Source organism: Physella acuta, unplaced genomic scaffold (assembly GCF_028476545.2).
Source record: "Physella acuta isolate Inbredline_101_S28 unplaced genomic scaffold, ASM2847654v3 ptg001969l, whole genome shotgun sequence".
NCBI classification, from domain to species: domain Eukaryota; kingdom Metazoa; phylum Mollusca; class Gastropoda; family Physidae; genus Physella; species Physella acuta.
Window position 1 is genome coordinate 24391 of NW_026733474.1, and position 23145 is coordinate 47535.

At 38.6% G+C, this 23145-nt stretch overlaps 1 protein-coding gene and 2 long non-coding RNA genes across 3 annotated transcripts; all 3 read right to left on the reverse strand.

Moving 5' to 3' along the window:
- Nucleotides 1-960: 960 nt before the first annotated feature.
- On the reverse strand, nt 961-7801 carry LOC131931438 (uncharacterized). Its single transcript, XR_009384293.1, has 3 exons — nt 7687-7801; nt 3151-3292; nt 961-1681 (listed from the first exon to the last, which is right to left on the reverse strand). It is a non-coding gene; the product is annotated as an uncharacterized LOC131931438 (long non-coding RNA).
- Nucleotides 7802-11461: 3660 nt separating this feature from the next.
- On the reverse strand, nt 11462-14393 carry LOC131931439 (uncharacterized). Its single transcript, XR_009384294.1, has 3 exons — nt 14354-14393; nt 13987-14128; nt 11462-11950 (listed from the first exon to the last, which is right to left on the reverse strand). It is a non-coding gene; the product is annotated as an uncharacterized LOC131931439 (long non-coding RNA).
- A 4014-nt stretch (nt 14394-18407) lies between these two features.
- On the reverse strand, nt 18408-23139 carry LOC131931437 (uncharacterized). Its single transcript, XM_059288233.1, has 4 exons — nt 23127-23139; nt 21910-22029; nt 20237-20448; nt 18408-18826 (listed from the first exon to the last, which is right to left on the reverse strand). Exons 2-4 carry the CDS (start codon nt 21961-21963, stop codon nt 18424-18426), a joined length of 669 nt encoding a protein of 222 aa, XP_059144216.1. The 5' UTR covers nt 21964-22029; nt 23127-23139; the 3' UTR covers nt 18408-18423.
- Nucleotides 23140-23145: the final 6 nt, after the last annotated feature.

The following is a 23145-nucleotide window of genomic DNA, read 5'->3' on the forward strand; positions in this document are numbered from 1 at the left end:
CACAGACGATGTGGGGCTTTGTTATTCTATGAAGTGTTCAACTCTCTTCACTCTCAGTAATTATCTTAACTCACATTGATTTACTGGATTGAGTTATCTCTCTTTTTACGTGGTGAAGCGAATTGATGAAACATGAACTGATTTTTTTTTAAATTGATAAATAATCATATTCACAATAAAGTGAACTGGGTTTGACTTTATCACATATGTGATATTTAAAATATAAATTATTCATTTATAAACAACAGAGGCCGATGCATATAACAGTTCATTATATAAATACATCCGTATTAGGGATCATCTAAATGTGACGTCCACTTGGGAGAGAGGGGGTGGGGTCCGAAAATAATCGACTTTTGTGGACACGTATGGACAGGTGGGGGAGTGGAAGGGAGGTGAAAATCCGACGTCATAAATGGATGACCCCTATGAACACGTACTTTTCCTTATACATTATACACACGAGCGAATATTACAAAAATACAGCTTTTTGTTTATAGGCTATGGTTCAGGTCTGTTGAAGGGTTAATTGCTTAGATAAGGTTAATTACATTAGATACTACTTTATAAAATATATTATGAAATATTGAAACATGAAATGGTTGGAGTAGGCTGAAAAGGTGGTGCTTAGAAATCAGATTTTCCTCCAATTATTTTCATGGTTCGTTAAACATTTTACGGACAAATTATATACTCTAGTTTTAGTAACTACACCTCTTTTTCATTACGCCTTCATATAAACCGTACTGATAAATTTCATTATAATAGGATACAACACCCAACTCCCCCCCCCCCTTTCACCCACTTGGCAATCTGCATGTTGACATGAAAACAGACACTGCAAGAGTTCATGCTGACTTAATATTCCATCGATATACAAAGCACTTAACATCGTAACAAATACAACTTTGTAAATAAACTAAAATTATACATTGAATAACACTTTGATTTAAACTTCATGCGATTGATTTATTTATATGTTTTATGAAAACTTTATTTTAAAAAAATAAACAGTGCTTTGTTGTTGTCTAAGTAAAAACAAGAGCACTCGAAACAAATAAGTGTAGTTAAGACAGCCACTTGAAGGAAACAATTAGACGACTGACGTTCAGACAATAGGTTTATATTAGAAAACAAAAAGGTTAGGTCCTAAGGTAAGTGTTGTTGAGACAGCCACTTGAAGAAAACAATTACAACACTGACGTTCAGACAATATATCAATCTTTAAAAACAAAAGTGTTACGGTCTGAAAGTACAAAGCTGGTAGTATCTCTAAAAAAATGCATTACATTTTTTAAAAGTTTAAATCTACCTAAAGAAAACAAATTAATATATCGATCTCCAAAGTGTGATATGGCTTGGGTATTATACCATGGTGTTATTTTGCTGCTTACAGTTATTACTTTTTAAAATTGTAGTTTTTATTTTAAAATGTTATACAATCATGTAAAACTAAATGCCTGAAGTGTCGAATTCTTCATTTGTTTCTTTCAATCTGTTTTCGTCTTCTTGGTCTGGGTTTTCTTCTTGGCGTTCAAACACTGGAGTTGCTTGTTGAGGCATTTGTCCAAGCAGTTGTTTTTACCACGGCATGGTTGTTTGGCACACATGTCATAGCTGTTCATACATTTCTTGTAGCAGGCTTCCATTAACTCAGGCTGGTCTAGTTTCTTGCATGCCTCTGTAAAACAAACATTGAAAAATTTAAAAAGTTAATTGTTTTCAAACAGAAATTGATCACGCCATACTAATTAACAAATTAGGGGCTGTAAACACATTTTCCACACACGCATATACAAACATATCCTATTGGCTCTAGACTACTCTTGGGGTAAGGACAACCAACTACAGCTCTCCAGAGTTCTCTGTCTTGCTGGAGTAAGGGCGTCAACTAAAGATCTCCAGAATTCTCTGTCCTGCTGGAGTATGGGCCACCAACTACAGCTCTCCAGAGTTCTCTGTCCTGCTGGAGAATGGGCCACCAACTACAGCTCTCCAGAGTTCTCTGTCCTGCTGGAGTATGGGCCGCCAACTACAGCTCTCCAGAGTTCTCTGTCCTGCTGGAGTATGGGCCACCTACTACAGCTCTCCAGAGTTTTCTGTCCTGCTGGAGTATGGGCCACTTACTACAGCTCTCCAGAGTTCTCTGTCCTGCTGGAGTATGGGCCACCAACTACAGCTCTCCAGAGTTCTCTGTCCTGCTGGAGTATGGGCCACCAACTACAGCTCTCCAGAGTTCTCTGTCCTGCTGGAGTATGGGCCACCTACTACAGTTCTCCAGAGTTTTCTGTCCCGCTGGAGTATGGGCCACCAACTACAGCTCTCTAGAGTTTTCTGTCCTGCTGGAGTATAAGCCACCTACTACAGCTCTCCAGAGTTTTCTGTCCTGCTGTCTTCAGGAATCATAAACAACAATATGCAAGAAGATGGTCTAACGCACACGCTATGAGACATGTTGATGAACATATCACTGCTCATTCGGCAAATTACTTCATCCCAGTTTAAAATCCGCTGACTCGCATTTTGTTCAAGGCAAGTTTACATTTATTTTAAATCCCTCCGTCAATTTTTCCCGAACCTCTCCCTACCCCTGACTTTTTTTCTTTCCTTAGACCAAAGCTTAAACTGAATAATAAATAGAACACTCTCTATGCATACCAGATCAATCTGTTTGCTGATTGTCCAGACTAATTAGAAAAGAGGCAAATTTCTGATCTAAAATCTGACGCTTAATACGTAGGCGACTAGTCGCACTCTAAATAGAACTGTACTTAGTGTCCTTATTTGATAAATAGAATAGTATACACTTGTGTAATAGCTTAGGTTTTAAAATCTATATCGGAAGGGGTTCGGTTGATCGTTTATTCAGCATACTCATCCCAACTTTGTTTAAAGCCAGCACATTATCTACTTTACTCTATTGAAATGTTTAATTTACTTTATCAAAATGTTTAGTTTAATTTATTTAAACCTTTACTTTACTCTGTGAAAATGTTTACTTTATACTTAAAGCCATCACATTGTCTACTTTATTCTATTGAAATGTTTACTTTACTTTATCAAAGTGTTTACTTTAATTTATCAAATCCTTTACATTACTCTGTGAAAATGTTTACTTTATACCAATATTTATGAAAAAGTTTACTTTACTTTTATCCTGAAAACATCTCTTTAACGTAAGTAGATCCACATTACATCGTTTGCTGCAAAAAAAATCCCTGGGGTCCGAATCAGAAGCAACAAGGGCAAGCATTAGTCCAAGAACGATAACCTCCTTTAGCATCATGGTTATCTTTCAATAAAATAGATCATGGATAACATTACATAAAACAAAAGGTTTTAAAATTTAAACACAATGAAAAGCTTTGTTAAAAAAAATAGATATTAATTCTTTTTTATTACTATTTAAAAGAAAAAAAATATTTTTTAAAAAAAAACAGGGTTTTATGTTATAATGCACTAAAAAGTAGAAAATAAATTATACACTACTATTAAATAACTATAAAGAAATGCGTGGGTCGCTTTAGTATCTATTGGATACCTTTACTAATATTAAGGAAAAAACCCACGCTTTACTTTATGGTTATTTAAATAGTAGTGTATAATTTATTTTCTACTTTTTAGTGCATTATATCAGAAAACCTTGTTATTAAAATGTTTTTTATGAATTGTTTTTAGTACTTTAACGTTTAATTTACACTCAGTGCCGGCGACAATTTATTTAGCGCCCTAGGCAAAACTTATTAAAACGGCCCCTTTCATACAAATTAACATATGTATAAGAAAACAATTAATTAAAAGTGACATTAATTTATTATCAATTGCATACACGTTATAAGAAGACAGCAAAATCAAATTTTACTTGCCTCTTTCGTCGCAAATGTTTGTACTAATTCCTTCAATTCCAATTTGCAATTACATTATATTGAAATTGTTGCTAAGTGCACGAGTCTACTTTGTACTTTACGACATAGCCCCCCCCCCCCCCCCCCCCTTTTAGAAAATTTTAAGTGCTTCCCTTAAAATTGTTATATATAAATCCTTTAGGAGAGGGTGAAAGATATGAAAAGACAATTGCTTAGATCTTTCATTTACAACTAAGACTGTATGTCTTCTAACAATTGCAACCTATATAGGCTACCGATGTATTTGTTTTTCAACTTGATAATGCTAAAAAAAACAACCAAACTATTTTGTTTAGAACTTAAGCTCTATGTAATTTTTACAATAGCAAATAATAACTTAAAGTTGTATTTATATGTAAGCGGTCAACCTAAGGTGCATGAATTAGAAATGAATGTACAGTTAAGCAACGAATTATCTCATATTTGAAAATCCAAATAACAAAATTTTATTAAAGGGAAATAACATTCACAAGAATAGCTAAATTAACCAAGTGTAACTATAACATGCTAGACAAACAGAATATATAGCTCTAAATTTCATTACTAAATAGTAGTATTAAATCTTTTGCATTAGCTATGTAATCTTGTAAAAACAATATATTTTACCTATTGAATACTTAACTATAGGTGTTATTTGAAAGTATAAAAGCGGTAGCATTATTATAATATACTTCTATTCAAGTTCGATGACATATATTATATTGTATTACCATGTCAGAAATATGATTTTTATAATTTTGAATCCCCTAAATAAAGATGCGCTTGTTCTACACCGCCCCGCCCCCTCACCCACCACGCCCAGGAAAAAAAATCCCTTGAATCATCATTTAATTACACATTTGCATTTTCATGTTGTTTTTTATTTATTTTTTAATTTTTAATTTTTTTATTTAGACGTTTTGTATTAGACCTATGTATAAGTAAACCATCTTAAATGAATGAAAGTAGGCTACAAGTAAGAAAGAAATATTACTATTGTAAATCTGTATCAGTCCTCACAAGCCGATGATGAAAACTGTAATACTAAAGCGAACACACAACTGACGCTGTAAATTACATGTCTGAGGCAAAAAAAAAAAGAAAAAAAAAGAAAAAAAAAGAGAGAAAGCAAAAGAAGAAAAAAATAAAAAAATAAATAAAGATGCGCTTGTCCCATCACATCACTTAAATAAAAAATAATACTAATTCTTTGTTAAAAAAATAAAATAAAATACATAAAATAAAAAAAAATCTAAATAAAGTGACACCTTTCAATAATCAAACATGTTTAACCGTTCTAGACCAGGGGTCGGCAACCTGCGGCTCGCGAGCCGCATGCGGCTCTTTTGATGTCAAGATGCGGCTCTTCAGCTCCATGCACACCTATTTGAATTTTTTTTTTATTTTCGAAAATTAAAAATATTGTTCTACAACATTCGGTGATGAATGATATAATAAATATAAACAATAAACACTCGCTATTATATTAGAATATTTATTTACTCTCTATTTCAATGTACTTTCTATTATATATATATATATATATATATATATATATATATATATATATATATATATATATATATATATATATATATATATATATATATATATATATATATATATATATATATATATATATATATATATATATTATCTTAATAAAATATCATAATATTGAAATAAAAAATGTGTGTGGCTCTTTAAAACTGGGAAATTTTGTAAATTGCAACTTTTGGCTCTTCCGTCTCAAAAGGTTGCCGACCAGGGGTTGGCAACCTTTTGAAGCGGAAGAGCCAAAATTTGCAATTTTCAAAATTTCCCTGGTTTTAAAGAGCCACTAACATTTTTTTATTTCAAATATATATTTTTTTTTAATTAAGATTATTAGTATTTGTGCAAGGAGCTGGAGAGCCGCATATTGATATCAAAAGAGCCGCATGCGGCTCGCGAGCCGCAGGTTGCTGACCCCTGTTCTAGACATAAGAAAATATTGATTAAATTAAAAAAAAAATATTTGAAAAGAAAACGTTTACGGTTAGTTATAAATTCCACCCTATTTAATAGTATATATTAATAATTTAAGAGTGGTAATATAGATTCCTAAAAAGCTAAACATTTTTCAACTAGAAAACGCTTACCTATCATGCTAGTGTGTTCCGTACTGAATTAAAATCATCTAACTTAAGTTAAACTAACTACTTGATATACTCTACTACATTCACAACACATATCAAACTTCGATACCTAAACCTAAGTAGATTCAATGTAGATTCGATACTCCAGAACTACGACACCGACTCGTTTAGCTTCACCAAGCTCTACAAACGATACTCCCAATCAACAACGATTTCACTGGACCTACTACTACACTTTAACAGTCAATATAATTCGATACCTTAATACCACAAGAATCAATACTCCTGACTCGGGCAGATGAGGCTCGTTAGCTGGGGACAGCCACTCTTCTAGGAGAGACAACTCCAAAATTAAACAACTGCTGCCTTGTAGTTTGTTCTTGGTTGGACAAAGGCTATGGAAGCAAATCCAAAAAGAAAAGCAGGCTGAAATCGGAGTCAATGGCCTCAATGGCGCATAACCAGTTGACACGTAACGCTTAATTGTGTTGGAGGCGTGGTCGAGTCGGCAAAAAGCTCATGGTTGATAAATTCGAACAAAGTCTCGAGTTCAAACCCACTGGCAGATAAATCTCGATCCCCTTCAACACTAATAATTAAGAACGAAGAAGAAGAAGAAGAATACTCCTGAACTCCAGAACTACGATACTTCATCCCCTGCTTCATCATTTCATCTATTTCATCATTTCTCTATTACCAATCAGATTCCACTAGACCTTCAACTACAAAACAGCCGAATAAAAATTATAACACTTTAACACTTCGATACTTCATACCTACTGAACTATATCAGCAACAGCCTTCCCCCGCTACTCCCAAATCTAAACGATTCATCAAAACTTTCCAAACAAGTACTATACTTTGAACACCCCGTCATTACAAAACTCGGTACATCAGGAAAGATTTCTAATTCAAAGTCAGAGAAAATGAAAATGAAAATTAAATAACCGTTTGAAATGTTTGAAATTTAAGTAAGGAACTTGATAAATCGTTTTCTACATCAATTATGTGATACCAAATCAACAAGGCAAAGTGACTGATGAAAAGCGCCCCGACCTTTCCAAATTAGGGATGTGGTGGTGTCGCATTTTCACCATCGCGAATAAATATAGACCTATATAGATATAATTTTGGGGTGGGGGTGCAAAATTGATGGTTCGTCTTGGGTGCCGAATTAGATCGCTACTCCTTTATAAAAGTTATTAATTATTAGGTACCTTTGATAACAGCGATTAAACATTTTGCGCCTCCCTAGGGATGGCGCCCTAGGCGACCGCCTAGTTCGCCTTATAGATAGCGCCGGCCCTGTTTACACTAGAGTTGCATGACTAAAAACCATTGTGCACCTAATTAGTGCGATGACGCGTGTCTAATAGTGCCGTATAGTTGGATGAGACAGCCTACTAATTTGTGCAAAATTTTAATTAATTCATAAAAAATAATTAGGCAACCAATTAAGTCAAATTTAATGTCAGGTTGCATTGTCTTTATGGCTTGACCCACGTACAAAATTAAAAACCGTATTTGTCAGTTAGAAGTGCCTCGGGCGTTTCGATCTAGACAGACTTACGACAGGCTGACGACTGACGACAGACTGACGAGAAAGTGAGTTAAATAAAATCTTGTAAAAACACAAAACATTAAAACTTGAAAATTATACCTACAATTTAACCAGCGAATTGAACGAGAGCCTACTTTAACAACACAAGTACCAGCGTCACTGTTTACACTATTGTGTCCTTGGTTTATATAAGAGACACCTAATTGTGTTGGTGTGGGTTTTCGTCGTATAAAGGTTAAAATAAATTACAAAGAGACCCAACGCGTAATTAACAACAAAACAACGGAAACTTAAAGCTCGCTAGCGTCAAACAATCCAAGAGCCAGTAATGTCAAATGTATTTTACTCACCACTCATCATAAACGTTGGCTAGAATTAAATGTTTTAGTACTACACCTTACCAGTAAACGTTGGCTAGAATTAAATGTTTTAGCATTACACACTACCAGTAAATTTTGTTACGAATTAAATGTTTTAGTATTAGAACATCACTAAAAAAAACATTGGCTAGTGAATATTTAGTATTTCACCTTACCAGAAAAAGTTTGCTATATTCAACTTGGATGTTTAAGTATTTCAAATTACCATAAATTTTTGGCTGGATTTGCTGCTAGTATTTTACTTGAATTTACCAATGCATTCGAATTACGGCGTGGCCGAGCGGTAGAGCGTTGGACATAGGTAGCAACTGGTAGCGTTAGATATAAATACCCGAAAGTCTTGGGCACGAACGGCAAAAGATGATGTGGTGATGATATTTCCACTACCCCCTCCACATTACCGTTATATCTATACAATAATATAACATCTTCAATGTGGCAACCAGTGGCGTAGCCAGGATCGTCTCAAGGGGGGGGGGGGGTTCCAATTTTTACCCGGGGACAAACTTTCGATTTGCATCCCCCCCCCCTTCAAACTTTCGATTTGCACCCCCCTCATACGTTTTCTATATACCGAGGGATCTATGGGGGGGGGGTTATGACCCCCCCTAACCCCCCCCCCCCCCCCTGCCTACGCCACTGGTGGCAACTGTTACCTTCTGGTAGTGATCCTTTACAACGGTTTCCATATCGAACAATTGTTTTATTTGGTTGTTGAAAATATAGATAAAAATGCTTCATTAAGGCTGGAGTGAGCAATATTAACATCACCTATTAGACACGTGCCATGGTGAAAATGATATCTAATTAAGTTAAAGGCACTAATCAGGGTCGGATAGGCATTCAACTGTACTGGTGCCACGCTCATAGACATTTCCTGCAATCAGGGAACTGTTCCTAACTTGTGGTAATCGGTGAGTTGTCGCTAGCTTTAGTTGCGAGATAGAGTAACGTGATATCAAGGACATTAGCGATACCGGATAGCTTAGTGGCAAGTTTATGGCTAGCGAAACGTGTTGGTATAGATGGGGGTAGCGAAAAGTGTCGGTATAGAGGTGGGCAGTGGCGTAGCGAGGTCAGGTGTCACCCAGTGCGGCACGTAATGGTGTCACCCCCAGAGGCGTAGCGACCCTTCCCGGGGACAAACTTTCAAATTTTCAATTTGCACCCCCCCCCCTCAAGTTTTCGATTAGCACCCCCCTCCAACTTTCGATTTGCACCCCCCCCCCTCAAATTTTTCTCTATATATTTTGCAATTTTTTGCCTTGGTGTCACCCCCCTAAATGTTGTCACCCGGTGCGGTCCGCACTCCCCGCCCCCCCCCCCCCTCGCTACGCCTCTGGAGGTGGGTATAGAGGTGGGTAGCGAAACTTGTTGGTTTAGAGGTGGGTATAGAGGTGGGTAGCGAAACGTGTTGGTATAGAGGTGGGTAGTGAAACGTGTTGGTATAGATGTGGGTAGTGAAACGTGTTGGTATAGATGTGGGTAGTGAAACGTGTTGGTATAGATGTGGGTAGTGAAACGTGTTGGTATAGAGGTGGGTAGTGAAACGTGTTGGTATAGAGGTGGGTAGTGAAACGTGTTCGTATAGAGGTGGGTAGCGAAACGTGTTGATATAGAGGTGGGTAGGTGGGTAGCGAAATGTGTTGGTATAGAGTTGGGTAGCGAAACGTGTTGGTATAGAGGTTGGTAGGTGGGTAGCGAAATGTGTTGGTATAGAGTTGGGTAGCGAAACGTGTTGGTATAGAGGTGGGTAGTGAAACGTGTTGGTATAGAGGTGGGTAGTGAAACGTGTTGGTATAGAGGTGGGTAGTGAAACGTGTTCGTATAGAGGTGGGTAGTGAAACGCGTTGGTATAGATGTGGGTAGCGAAACGTGTTCGTATAGAGGTGGGTAGTGAAACGTGTTGGTATAGAGGTGGGTAGCGAAACGTGTTGATATAGAGGTGGGTAGGTGGGTAGCGAAATGTGTTGGTATAGAGTTGGGTAGCGAAACGTGTTGGTATAGAGGTTGGTAGGTGGGTAGCGAAATGTGTTGGTATAGAGTTGGGTAGCGAAACGTGTTGGTATAGAGGTGGGTAGGTGGGTAGCGAAACGTGTTGGTATAGAGGTGGGTAGGTGGGTAGCGAAACGTGTTGGTATAGAGGTGGGTAGCGAAACGTGTTGGTATAGAGGTGGGTAGGTGGGTAGCGAAACGTGTTGGTATAGAGGTGGGTAGGTGGGTAGCGAAACGTGTTGGTATAGAGGTGGGTAGGTGGGTAGCGAAACGTGTTAGTATAGAGGTTGGTAGGTGGGTAGCGAAACGTGTTAGTATAGAGGTTGGTAGGTGGGTAGCGAAACATGTTAGTATAGAGGTTGGTAGGTGGGTAGCGAAACGTGTTAGTATAGAGGTTGGTAGGTGGGTAGCGAAACGTGTTGGTATAGAGGTTGGTAGGTGGGTAGCGAAACGTGTTGGTATAGAGGTTGGTAGGTGGGTAGCGAAATGTGTTAGTATAGAGGTTGGTAGGTGGGTAGCGAAACGTGTTGGTATAGAGGTGGGTAGGTGGGTAGCGAAATGTGTTAGTATAGAGGTGGGTAGGTGGGTAGCGAAACGTGTTAGTATAGAGGTGGGTAGGTGGGTAGCGAAACGTGTTAGTATAGAGGTGGGTAGGTGGGTAGCGAAACGTGTTAGTATAGAGGTGGGTAGGTGGGTAGCGAAACGTGTTGGTATAGAGGTGGGTAGGTGGGTAGCGAAACGTGTTAGTATAGAGGTGGGTAGGTGGGTAGCGAAACGTGTTGGTATAGAGGTGGGTAGGTGGGTAGCGAAACGTGTTAGTATAGAGGTGGGTAGCAAACCTTGTAGAGATGTACACGAAGTAGAGTAGCAAAACAATGTAACATGGATGTAATATCAAAACTGGTAGCACGGACGTAGCTAGCAACCCCGGAAAGAACGGACGTAGGTAGCAGAATCTGTTGTAAACCATCAACTAACCCACTATTTAATTACTTGCGCAGATAATGTAATTCATAGCACGTAGTCCTAATCACAGGAAACCCTGGGACCGTATACTTATTAACCTCGTTTTTATGTGAGTAAAACTTTCTGAAGCCGGCAGCCTCAATAGCTTGCACGGCTTTGAGCCGGGGGTGGAGGTCCCCACGGGTGGTACCGTCCATGTGGTACTCGATCAATGTCCACTTTGACCCCCTACCCACTTGGCAATCTGCATGTTGACATTAAAACAGACCGTGCAAGAATTTCTGCAGACTTAAAATTCCATCGATATACAAAGCACTTAACATCATAACAAATACAACTTTTTAAATAAACTGAAATTATATATTGAACAACACTTTGATTTATGCTTCATGCGATTTATTTATTTATATAGTTTATGAATAACTTTATTTTAAAAAAAACAGTGCTTTGTTGTTGTCTAAGTAAAAACAAGAGCACAACAAGAGCACTCGAAACAAATAAGTGTTGTTGGGACAGCCACTTAAAGGAAAGAATTACAGCACTGAAATTTAGACAATATATTAATCTTTAAAAACAAAAGTGTTACGGTCTGAAAGTACAAAGCTGGTGGTTTCTCTAAATAAAATTTCATTACTTTGTTTAAAAGTCTTAATCTAATTATTTTTAAATCAAATCAATGTACCGATTTCCAAACTGGGATTTGGCTTGGGTATCATACCCTGGTGTTATTTCGATGCATGCAGTTATTACTTATTTAAAATTGTAGCTTTATATGTAAATTATACAATCATGCAAATTAAATGGCTTAAGTGTCGAATTCTTCATTTTGTTTCCTTCAATCTATTATTATTATGTCGTTAGGGGTTTTCTTCTTGGCGTTTAAACACTGGAGTTGCTTGTTGAGGCAATTGCTAAAGCAGTTGCTTTTTCCATGGCATGTTTTCTGGGAGCACACGTCATAGCTGTTCGTGCATTTCTTGTAGCAGGCTTCCTTCAACGCACTCTGGTTTAGTTTCTTGCATGCCTCTGTAAAACAATTATAAAATGATTTAAAAATATTAGTTGTACTTATAATTACAATTTATTACAAGTTGTCTTCAAACACAAAACTTATCACGTCATGCTATATAACGAACTAGGGGCTGGAAACACATTTTTCACACACCCGTTTACAAAGATATCTTATCGGCTATAGACTACTCTTGGAGTATAACTACAGACTACAGTTCATCAAATTTCTTTCCTGCTTCAGTATGGACCACAAACTACAGCTCTCCAGAGTTCTCTGTCGTGCTGGAGTATGGGCCACCAACTACAGCTCTCCAGAGTTCTCTGTCCTGCTGGAGTATGGGCCACCAACTACAGCTCTCCAGATTTATTTGACCTGCTGGAGTATGGGCCACCAACTACAGCTCTCCAGAGTTCTCTGCCCTGCTGGAGTATGGGCCACCAACTACAGTTCTCCAGAGTTCTCTGTCCTGCTGGAGTATGGGCCACCAACTACAGCTCTCCAGAGTTCTCTGTCCTGCTGGAGTATGGGCCACCAACTACAGCTCTCCAGAGTTATTTGACCTGCTGGAGTATGGGCCACCAACTACAGCTCTCCAGAGTTATCTGTCCTGCTGGAGTATGGGCCACCAACTACAGCTCTCCAGAGTTCTCTGTCCTGCTGGAGTATGGGCCACCAACTACAGCTCTCCAGAGTTCTCTGTCCTGCTGGAGTATGGGCCGCCAACTACAGCTCTCCAGAGTTATCTGTCCTCCTGGAGTATGGGCCACCAACTACAGCTCTCCAGAATTCTCTGTCCCGCTGGAGTATGGGCCACCAACTACAGCTCTCCAGAATTCTCTGTCCTGCTGGAGTATGGGCCACCAACTACAGCTCTCCAGAGTTATCTGTCCTGCTGGAGTATGGGCCACCAACTACAGCTCTCCAGAGTTATTTGACCTGCTGGATTATGGGCCACCAACTACAGCTCTCCAGAGTTATCTGTCCTGCTGGAGTATGGGCCACCAACTACAGCTCTCCAGAGTTCTCTGTCCTGCTGGAGTATGGGCCACCAACTACAGCTCTCCAGAGTTCTCTGTCCTGCTGGAGTATGGGCCACCAACTACAGCTCTCCAGAGTTCTCTGTCCTGCTGGAGTATGGGCCACCAACTACAGCTCTCCAGAGTTATCTGTCCTGCTGGAGTATGGGCCACCAACTACAGCTCTCCAGAGTTCTCTGTCCCGCTGGAGTATGGGCCACCAACTACAGCTCTCCAGAGTTCTCTGTCCTGCTGGAGTATGGGCCACCAACTACAGCTCTCCAGAGTTCTCTGTCCTGCTGGAGTATGGGCCACCAACTACAGTTCTCCAGATTTCTGTCCTGCTGTCTTCGCCGATCACACAAGCACAGCACAATAAAAGATAACTTAACTAACCAACAAATTCTCCATACAAGATAATGACCTAACGAACACGGTGTGAGCTATGTTGATATACATGTGGCTGCTCATTCAACAAATTAATTTACCCAGTTTAAAATCCACGGGCTCGTCTTTTGTACACTGCAGCTTTACATCTTTCTCAATCTCTGAAGCAGACGATGGCCTTTTCTATTGTCTGCTCTGATTTTAAACCCCATCGTCAATTTTTCCTGAAACCCTCCCTACCCCCTTTATTTTTTTCTCGCGATAGACCAAAGTTTAACCTCAAAAATAAATAGAAAGCTCTCTTTCATATTCAGCCATTCCAGCTCAATCTGTTTGCTTATTGGGCAGATAAATTATAATAGTTCTATTTTCTGATCAGAAATCAGACGCTTTATCTATAGGCCAAATGTCGCACGCTAAATAGAACTACATAGACTTACGGTGTCTTTATTTGATAAAAAAATATTACAGTTGTGTAATATCTTAGGTTATAATATCTATAGCGGAAAGGATTCGGTAAATTGTTTATTGGGCATGCGCATTCCAACTTTACCTAATGTTTACTTTACTTTATTGAAATGTTCACTTTATTTTATGAAATTGTTTACTTTATGAAAACGTTTACTTTAAGAGAAAGTTTACTTTACTTTTATCCTGAAAACACCTATTTAAAATGCGTAGATCCACATCACAACGCGTCCTGCAAATCGAATCCGGGAAGTACGATTCAGAAGCAACAAGGGCAAGTACCAGTCCAAGAACGATAACCTCCTTTATCACCATGGTTATCTTTCATTAAAATAGATCATTGATATGATAACGTTACATTCATGCCTTATTTTAGAAAATAAGGTTTTAAAATTACAACACAATGAAAAGCTTTGTTAATAAAAAAAATAGATATTTTTCCTTTTTTTTCTTACAAGATTTAAAATAGAACAAAAAAAACACAACACATTTAAAAACAAGAAGATTATACCTACACTTTAAACAATGAATTGAACGAGAGCTTACCTTGACAGCACAAATTTCAGTGTTACTGCTCACACGTTTGTACCCGGGTTTATATAAGGGCCAGCTCTTTGTGTTGGTATGTGTTCTAATCATACAAAGGGTAAACTAAATTACAAAGAGACCCAACGTAATTTGTAACGAAACAACCGAAACATGAAGCTTGTTAGAGTCAAAGAATCCAAGTGCCAGTAATGTCATATACATTTTACTCATGGTAGAGTTTCTTCCAGGCATCTCTTCGGGTCTTCGGGGGAGGGGAGGGGGGTGGCGTACATCCCTTACCCCCCTCCAAACAAAATTTTAGAAAAAGTTTGCTATATTAAAGTTTTTAACTTAGATGTTTTAGTAATTCAAATTACTAGAAAAAGTTTGCTATATTTAACTCGGATGTTTTACCATTTCACATTACCAAAGTTTGCTGTATTTAACTTTGATGTTTTAATATTTCACCTTACCAGAAGAAGTTTGCTATATTTAACTTGGAGGTTTTAGTATTTCAAACTACATAAATTTTGGCTGGACTTGCGTTAATATTTTACCTTAATTTACCAGCATAGTCGAATTACGGCGTGGCCGAGCGGTAGAAAGTTGGAAATCGGTAGAGACACCTAGCGTAGACCGCTAACCCGAAAGTCTCGAGTTCGGATCTCGGGCTTGAGTCTACCCAGCTCTAATGGGTACCTGACTCACGTTTGGGAAACAAAAACCGCTGGGCATAGTGCTGAACACATTATCCCCTTGCATGCCGAGGTCATTGAAACAGATAAACTGCCAAATCTGCCAAAGTTGTCTTGGGCACGAACGGGAAAAAGATGATGGGATCAGTGGCGTAGCGAGGTCGGATGTCACACGGTGCGGCACTTAATGGTGTCACCCCCAGAGGCGTAGCGACCTTTCCCGACGCCCGGGGACAAACTTTCAATTTTTGATTAGCACTCAAACTTTCGATTTGCATGCAACCCTCCCCCCCCCCCCCATCAAACTTTCGATTTGCACCACCTTCCCCGACAAACTTTCGATTTGCACCCCCCCCCCCCCCCCCCCCGTTTGTCGGGATTTGTCAACTTTGCTCTTAAACGACTATTTAACACTCGAATTAATCATTTAATTAAATGCTATTATCAATTTTTCTCTATATATTTTGCTATTTTTTACCTTGGTGTCACCCCCCCTAAATGGTGTCACCCGGTGCGGTCCGCATTCCCCCCCCCCCCCTCGCTACGCCAGTGGATGGGATGATGATATTCGGGCTAGACTTAGATGATTTAATTTTTCTCTCATATTTCCACAAGCCCATTATTGTTATATTTTATATGTATACAACTGTTAGCATATTCCATGTGGAAACAGTAACATTTTGGTGGTCATCCTTTACAAACGGTGACCATATCGAACAATTGTTGTATTTGGTTGAGGAAAATATCGATAAAAGGCTTCGTTGAGTCTGGAGCGTAATTAACATCACCCATTAGACACGTGCCATGGTGAAAATGATATCTAATTAAGTTCAAGGCACTAATCAGGGTCTGATAGGCATTCAACTCTACTGGTGCCACGCTCATAGACATTTCAGGCAATCTAACTAACTTGTGGTAATCAGTGAGTTGTTACTAACTTGTGGTAATCAGTGAGTTGTTACTAACTTGTGGTAATCAGTGAGTTGTCACTAGCTTTAGTTGCGAGAAAGAGTAACGTAATATCAAGGATGTTAGCGATAACTGATAGCCTAATTGCAAGTAGGTAGCGAAACATGTTGGTATAGAGGTCGGTAGCAAAACGTGATAACTTGGATGTAGGTAGCGAAACTGGTAGCACGGACGCAGGTAGCAAGCCCGGAAAGAATGGACGTAGGTAGTAGAATCTGAATCACGGACGTAGGTTGTAAAACCTGGCAGACATGGCGTAGGTAGAAAAACATAAATCTTAGAATTAAATTTTTTTAGACATTTGTTAATTCAAAGTCAGTAGTTTATTTCTTCTTCTTCCTTCTTAATTTTAGTGTTGGAAGCGATTTTTTTATTTCAAGTTTAACAGACAAAAATTTCAAAGATTAAAAACTAAATCTCAAATAGTTTTTTTATTTTTTATTTTAAAAACATTTTAAAAGTAAACGCAAACACGTAATGTTGAAATATATTAAACGTGTATCTAAAAATTTCTTCTAAAGCTAGGCTTTCCTTTAGGTTAAAATGGCAGATGAAGTAGATTTCACGTGTTCTTTTGTTATTGCCTTTATTTACAATAAGTTAGGTACCCATTAGAGCTGAGTGGACTCGGGGATTTATGACGAACTTCAGTTCTGAAATTGAATCGTGCGACCTACCATTTGAAAAGACTAAATTAATTGGGAGTCAGAATAATCAGATTCTAAGACGGAATTGCCTGATATTAACTCATATTAATTACTGTCACGTTGTATTCTTAATTTTTTACTTAATTAAATTGTAATAATTAGTTTAGTTTCACGTCGCACAGAGTGAAACTACAATGTCTTAAGGCAATTTCAAAATTAACACAATTCGAATTTTTTTTTTAAATATCAGTAAAGAAGCACATAAATAAAAGCCTCATTTGTAATAGCGACTAGCAAGACTAACAAACAGATACAAGTATCATATGTAATAGCAAGACTTAATAATCCAACTCAAACTGTACTTTTTGTAAGTCTTGCATGTGGAATGTGGATCTAATGTGTACTGTGGAATATTTGCAGCCAGAAATAAAGGAAACACGTAAGTTCAATAAGATTCTACTTTCAAAACACTAAAAGTTTTCACGGACACATTAGAAAAGGAATGCAATCGATAAAAAGAAAATATTATTTTCCATCTTTAAAAAATAATTTACCAAACTTCCCAACAAATCAAGGATTATTTCCCTTCCTTTCACGGAGCCGTTCTAAAATTTAACTATTTCTTACACCACTCCACCAGCAGAAAAATGACCAACTCCACCATTCAGATCTCTACTCCACATCCTTAGTTTAAAAAAAAATAAAAACCTAATTTTCCGACATCAAACACTAAATAGAAAATCAATGGTTACATTTTCACTAGAAAACTATCGCAAAGTCGTATTTGTTGGTCAGCTAAGCTAACTTTACATACAATCATTCAAAATGGCAGAAATCTGACAAAACAAAATTTCATAAAGAACATAAAAGGCAGTGTTAGTAACATGGTTTCCAACCCCATATATCGCAATAGAATGATTGTTATACCACTCCTGACTCCTTCTGTGTTACACAACGTGTGTACAATCTTCTATTGGGACATACACATTTTAAAAAAAAAATAATTTTAAAAAATGCACATTAATCCAATAAAAAGCATAGAAATGCAAAAGTGAATAGCCAATTGAAATCACACAAATAAAAAATGTTTTTCTTTACTGTTTGTGCTCCCATCGTCACCCGTTTAACTTTTACCTTTGAGTAAAATGGTATGTCTAGTACATTCAGAGCTGCCATAAAACGCATTATGGGAACCTATGAGTTCGATATGTGTGTTATAAGTATACTCTGATGAAGGGGGTGGGGCAGGGAGATGGGCGTGTGACACCCTCGCCCTGTCCCAAACCCTGACTTAAACTGCCCATTAGCATTGAGGGAAAAAAAATGTATAAATTTGGACACTGGAAATTATCCTCATATATAACTTGGTTCTTAATATAATGTATTAGAGTCTGCTTTTTTTTAAGCAACGAACATTGATGTCGAGGTACCTTTGCTAAAGTTTAATTACAAAGTTACCTCCCGGTTAAAACAAACCCACTGTCGTCATGTAGGCCACCAGGACACGGATATAATCCGAGCCAGATGTTCATCATAACCGAGTTAACTGGAAAAAATAAATAATAATTTTATTTGCTTTAAACGTGAGCTTTAAAGACTGCTCAACATATATTAAGAATACTTTTAAAATTAATATTTTAACAGATTTGTAAAATTAAATACAATGCTTAAAACTTATTGTTCTAATTCTTGTGTTTAGAGAATTGCAACGTTTTGATAGAACTTTTTTAACAACTGTTCTTTTGAAGTAACTATCATCAACTAACTAACTATTTAATTACTTGCGCAGATAATGTAATTCATAGCACGTGGTCCTAATCACAGGAAACCCTGGGACCGTATACTTATTAAACTCGTTTTTATGTGAGTAAAACTTTCTGAAGCCGGCAGCCTCAATAGCTTGCACGGCTTTGAGCCGGGGTTGGAGGTCCCCACGGGTCGTACCGTCCATGTGGTACTCGATCAAGAACTGCCGGACACCGCCTAGCGCACCGGATGACGTCATGTCCATTATGGCCGGCCATTCAGAGTTCTCGATGTCCATTTTGACGAGGTCGATGTGCGTGTTTTCGTGGTGCAGCTTTTTCCGAATATCAGCAAACGTGAGCATGTTCCAATTCTTGCTGTTGGTGTACGATTTCCCGTCTAGGCCGATCTTGTAGAAGTGTACTTTGTCTGACCTGATGTTTTTAAAGAAGGGAAAATTCAATGAGAAAACTTGACAAAAAGGATTGCCATGTCAGCAATATGCTTGCAAGTAAAAGCTAATGGAGGCGAGAATCCTTCCATCATATTGTTGACATGGATTAAAAACGTGCTTTATTTTAAATATTGCAATCAAAGCGACCGGGAAAAATAATAAAAAATAAAAATAAAGCCTAAAAATAAATCAGATATTTAATATTTTAAGAATCTATGTTATAAAAGTTGCAAATCCAGAGAACTGGGAAATAATTTGTTGAGTTTAAGGCTACATTTCTATTTATTTTCATCAAGCCTAAGTTATAACCGGATGATTCACTTTCGTAAGACAAACATTGATTGGCTGTACAGGAACTCCGTGATCGAAAATTATTTGTTTACAAAATTTTGCACATAAAGTTTTTAAATAACAAGGCAAATTTAAACCCCATGACCTAGTTTTTCCTTTTTTTTTCACATACAATGTGTACAATAAAATGTCTGCTAGCCTATCGAATGGATGCCATTGTTTATGTCGCCCATACACGTGAAAACCAAATTGTTTTTGCTTTTTTTTTATTTTATTTAGTTACCAAAAATGTTAAAAACATCAAATACATCCAATCTTTAGTAAAGTCCAAAAAAAAAACCAGACAGGCAGAGGGGACAAACTTTTCCATTTGCACCCCCCCCCCTTCAAGATATTTCGATTTGCACACACCCCAAACTTTCGATTTGCACCCCCCCCCCCCCCTCAAGATTTCGATTCCCCCCCCCCCCCCCCCTCAAACTTTAGATTTCCACCCCTCCCTCAAGATTTCGATTTCCACCCCCCCCCCCCTCAAACTTTCGATTTGCATCCCCCTCAACCTTTCAATTTATTTTTCCAACCCATTTTGGCGCCCCTTAAGGCCGGCGCCCGGGGACATATGTCCCCCCCCCCCCCTCGCTACGCTACTGCAGACAGGATTTTATAACCATCTTCATTTTTTAAGTACGTCGTGTATGATTTTTAAAATATTAAATTGGCCTCTCGAATACCTTTGGGGCTTTACTCGGTCGCCTCCATTGATAAAGATCTTGAAAGCATTTTAAAAGTATGCTGAACGAAAATTAAAAGGTTCGGCTCTTGCGTGCGCGCGCGCGCGTGTGTGTGTGTGTGTGTGTGTGTGTGTGTGCGTGCGTGTGTGTGTGTTTCTGCGACTTGAAAGCCTTTTAAAAGTAAGTTGAACGAAAATTAAAACGTTCGGCTCTTTTGTGTGTTTGTGTGTGCGTGCGTGCGTGCGTGCGTGCGTGTGTGTGTGTCTGTGTGTGCGTGCGTGTGTGTATATGTGTGTGTATGTGTGTGTGTGTGTCTACAACTTCCATTGATATTTTTTTTAAATATTATTTTTTCAAATTAATTGTACCTATTGTAATGATCCTGACCATTCATACTGGGGTCAAAACAATACACGTGACACCCGTATATTTTAGCCGCGTCGTCATCAAAAGAGAAGTCGTTGTTGATGCCGAAAGAGTAGATGATGCAGGGCTGCCTAGGCCTGACTTCCATATCGTCACAGATCTCCCAGCCGCCGTCACCGATTTTACCCATCCTGATCTTTCTATGACAGAGTACCTGAAAGTTTAAAAAACTGAATTTGAAAACAGTTTTAACATGAAACAAATAAGCTGGGAATCGTACATCTTAACAGTGGAGCTTTAGAGAATTCCATCGCAGATAGCTAGTCTAGTATACAGATCCCTTACGTTTCGAAGTAAGTATACTCGTTTAAGTATGAAAATATATAACACAGAGGCGTAGCGAGGGGGGGGGGGGGGGGAATCGGGTAGGTACATATGTCCCCGGGCGCCGACGTTAGGGGGCGCCAAAATGGGTTGGAAAAACAAATTAAAATATCATTTTAGCTGCAGTTTTGCATTATAAATATAAAAATATATGGGGGGTGCAAATGGAAAGTTTGAGGGGGTGCAAATTGAAAGTTTGAGGGGGGGATGCTAATTCAAAATTGAAAGTTTGTCCCCGGGCGTCGGGAAGGGTCGCTACGCCTCTGATATAACATATCTTCAGATCTTTTTAAGTGACATATGTGCTAGCCGGAGCGAGGCCTAGCCAGTACGGCCGGTTATAAAGTATTGGAATCAACCTTGCCTTACGTCGCTAGAAAAATAGACAAGAGAGTTTAAAATGTGTTTGTGTTCAGGTTTTGAATAGTTCATGGGCCAAATAAAGATGTAAATTTCTGTATACACTGGGCCGGGCAAATAAGATGTTTATCTCTGCTCAACCACGGACAAAGAAGTTTATGTCTGTTCTCGGCAAATAAAGAAGTTTGTTAAACGTGTATCCACCCAGTCTAAAGTCAGCCATTTTATTTTATGAGAACCAGATGAAATCGAATAAGTTGAGAAAAAAAAATCTAACCAAATCTACTTTGCGAGAACAGAGTACTTTTGTTCTTGTAAGACCAGGGCCGACGCTACATATAAGGTAAACTAGGCGGCCGCCTAGGGCGCTGTCCGTAGGGGGGGGCGCCAAAATGGGTTGGAAAAACAAATTGACAGTTTGAGGGGGAGGGGGCAAATCGAAAGTTTGTCCCCGGGTACCGGGAAGGGTCGCTACGCCTCTGATAACACGGGGGCACGAAAAAATTGCGGGGGGGGGGGGGACGCTTTTAATAAGTTTTGCCTACGGCGCTAAATAACCTGGCGCCGGCACTGTGTACGTATTGGCGTGTTACTAAAAACTAAACACAATATTCCAATTTAGTCATTTTTTACCCCGCTCGCATCTATCATTACATCTCGTTCTAAAAAGAAAACGGCCACCTCCTCTCTCACCATAAAACCAAATCATTAAATTAAAATCAATCCTCTTTTCAAATTATTCACACTTAAACTTAAGTGCTACACAAATATTGTATACTCTTCGCTTCCTAAAAGCACTTTATTAAACCAATAAAACAACCCTTCTGCTACGCGTCGAACTAACCGTACGTCATGTGAAGTAGCGACTTGTACCACGAACTATGGATTGTTTTTCCTGATGATTGATTTATTTTTAACAAAAAAATCTCACATCGGTGTTATCGGGGTAACTGTGCACAGTCATCAACATTTCCTCGTCCGTCATTTCGTCAACGTTTACTTTCGACAGGCTCTGTAATGTAGCCTTTCTGACGAACGAACTCCAAGGTGCCTGGAAGAAACAATGTTTATAACAATCGAAAGCTCAGCGTTCGTGTAACTTTGCTTTGGTTTACATATTGTGTATAGCCAGGAGCCAGGAGAATCAGAGGCGTAGCGATGGGGGGGGGGGGGGGGGGGGGGCAGGGTGGTACATATGTCCCCGGGTGCCGACCTTAGGGGGCGCCAAAATGGGTTGTAAAAACAAATTAAAATGTCATTTTACCTTCATTTTTTTCATTATAAATAGTTTGAGGGGGGATGCAAATCAAAAGTTTGAGGGGGGGGACGCAAATTAAAAATTTGCTCTCGAGGGGGGCGCCACATTGAAAGTTTGTCCCCGGGCGCCGGGAAGGGTCGCTACGCCTCTGAGGAGAATACATGGCTGTATGGAATAGGGTTGACCGTTCAAATGTTTGTATCTATCACTTACTACGGCCATATAAGGACATTCTGTTTTCTTAACATGAACGTTTTTTTGCTTTATATATTTGGAAATGAAAGACTTCCATTGAGAAAAACTATGCCCACTATATTGCTTAAAAAATAAAAGCAAAGTGAGCTTTGAGACTTACCATGGTGCAGGTAAATAGAGTCAACCTGTTTCTTTGACCTCGATATGTGAACGTATAGATTGGTCAATACTACGCCCAACTGATTTGATTTTCACTAAGGTGAGTCAGGTACCCATCAGAGCTGGGGGGGGGGGGGGGGTGGGGGCTAAGGGACTTCCGAGGATTCGAGCCAGGGATCCGAACTAAAAACGTGTGTGTTAGCAGCCGTATGGTCTCATAGCCTCCCACGCCATATATTGGACATAGGGCCTTTAATTAGGGACACGAATAGCCCTCTATACTGAAGAATACCGCTTTCCAATTAGGAATACTGTCATGAATATATTCCGGAAAATATCACAACCGTTAGTTGTACAGTAGTGATAAGATCTCCAGAAAGAGTGGATCAAAAGTAATTATTTTTATTGCCTCGTTTTTAATCAATGCTAAAAAAAATAATATACCCAAAACTGAGGGCAATTAAAAAAAACAATTATATTAAATACATATATATAAAGACAAGAAACTTCCGCATGGATTTTTTTTTTATTCTTACCAGGTTCACTGATTTCGTT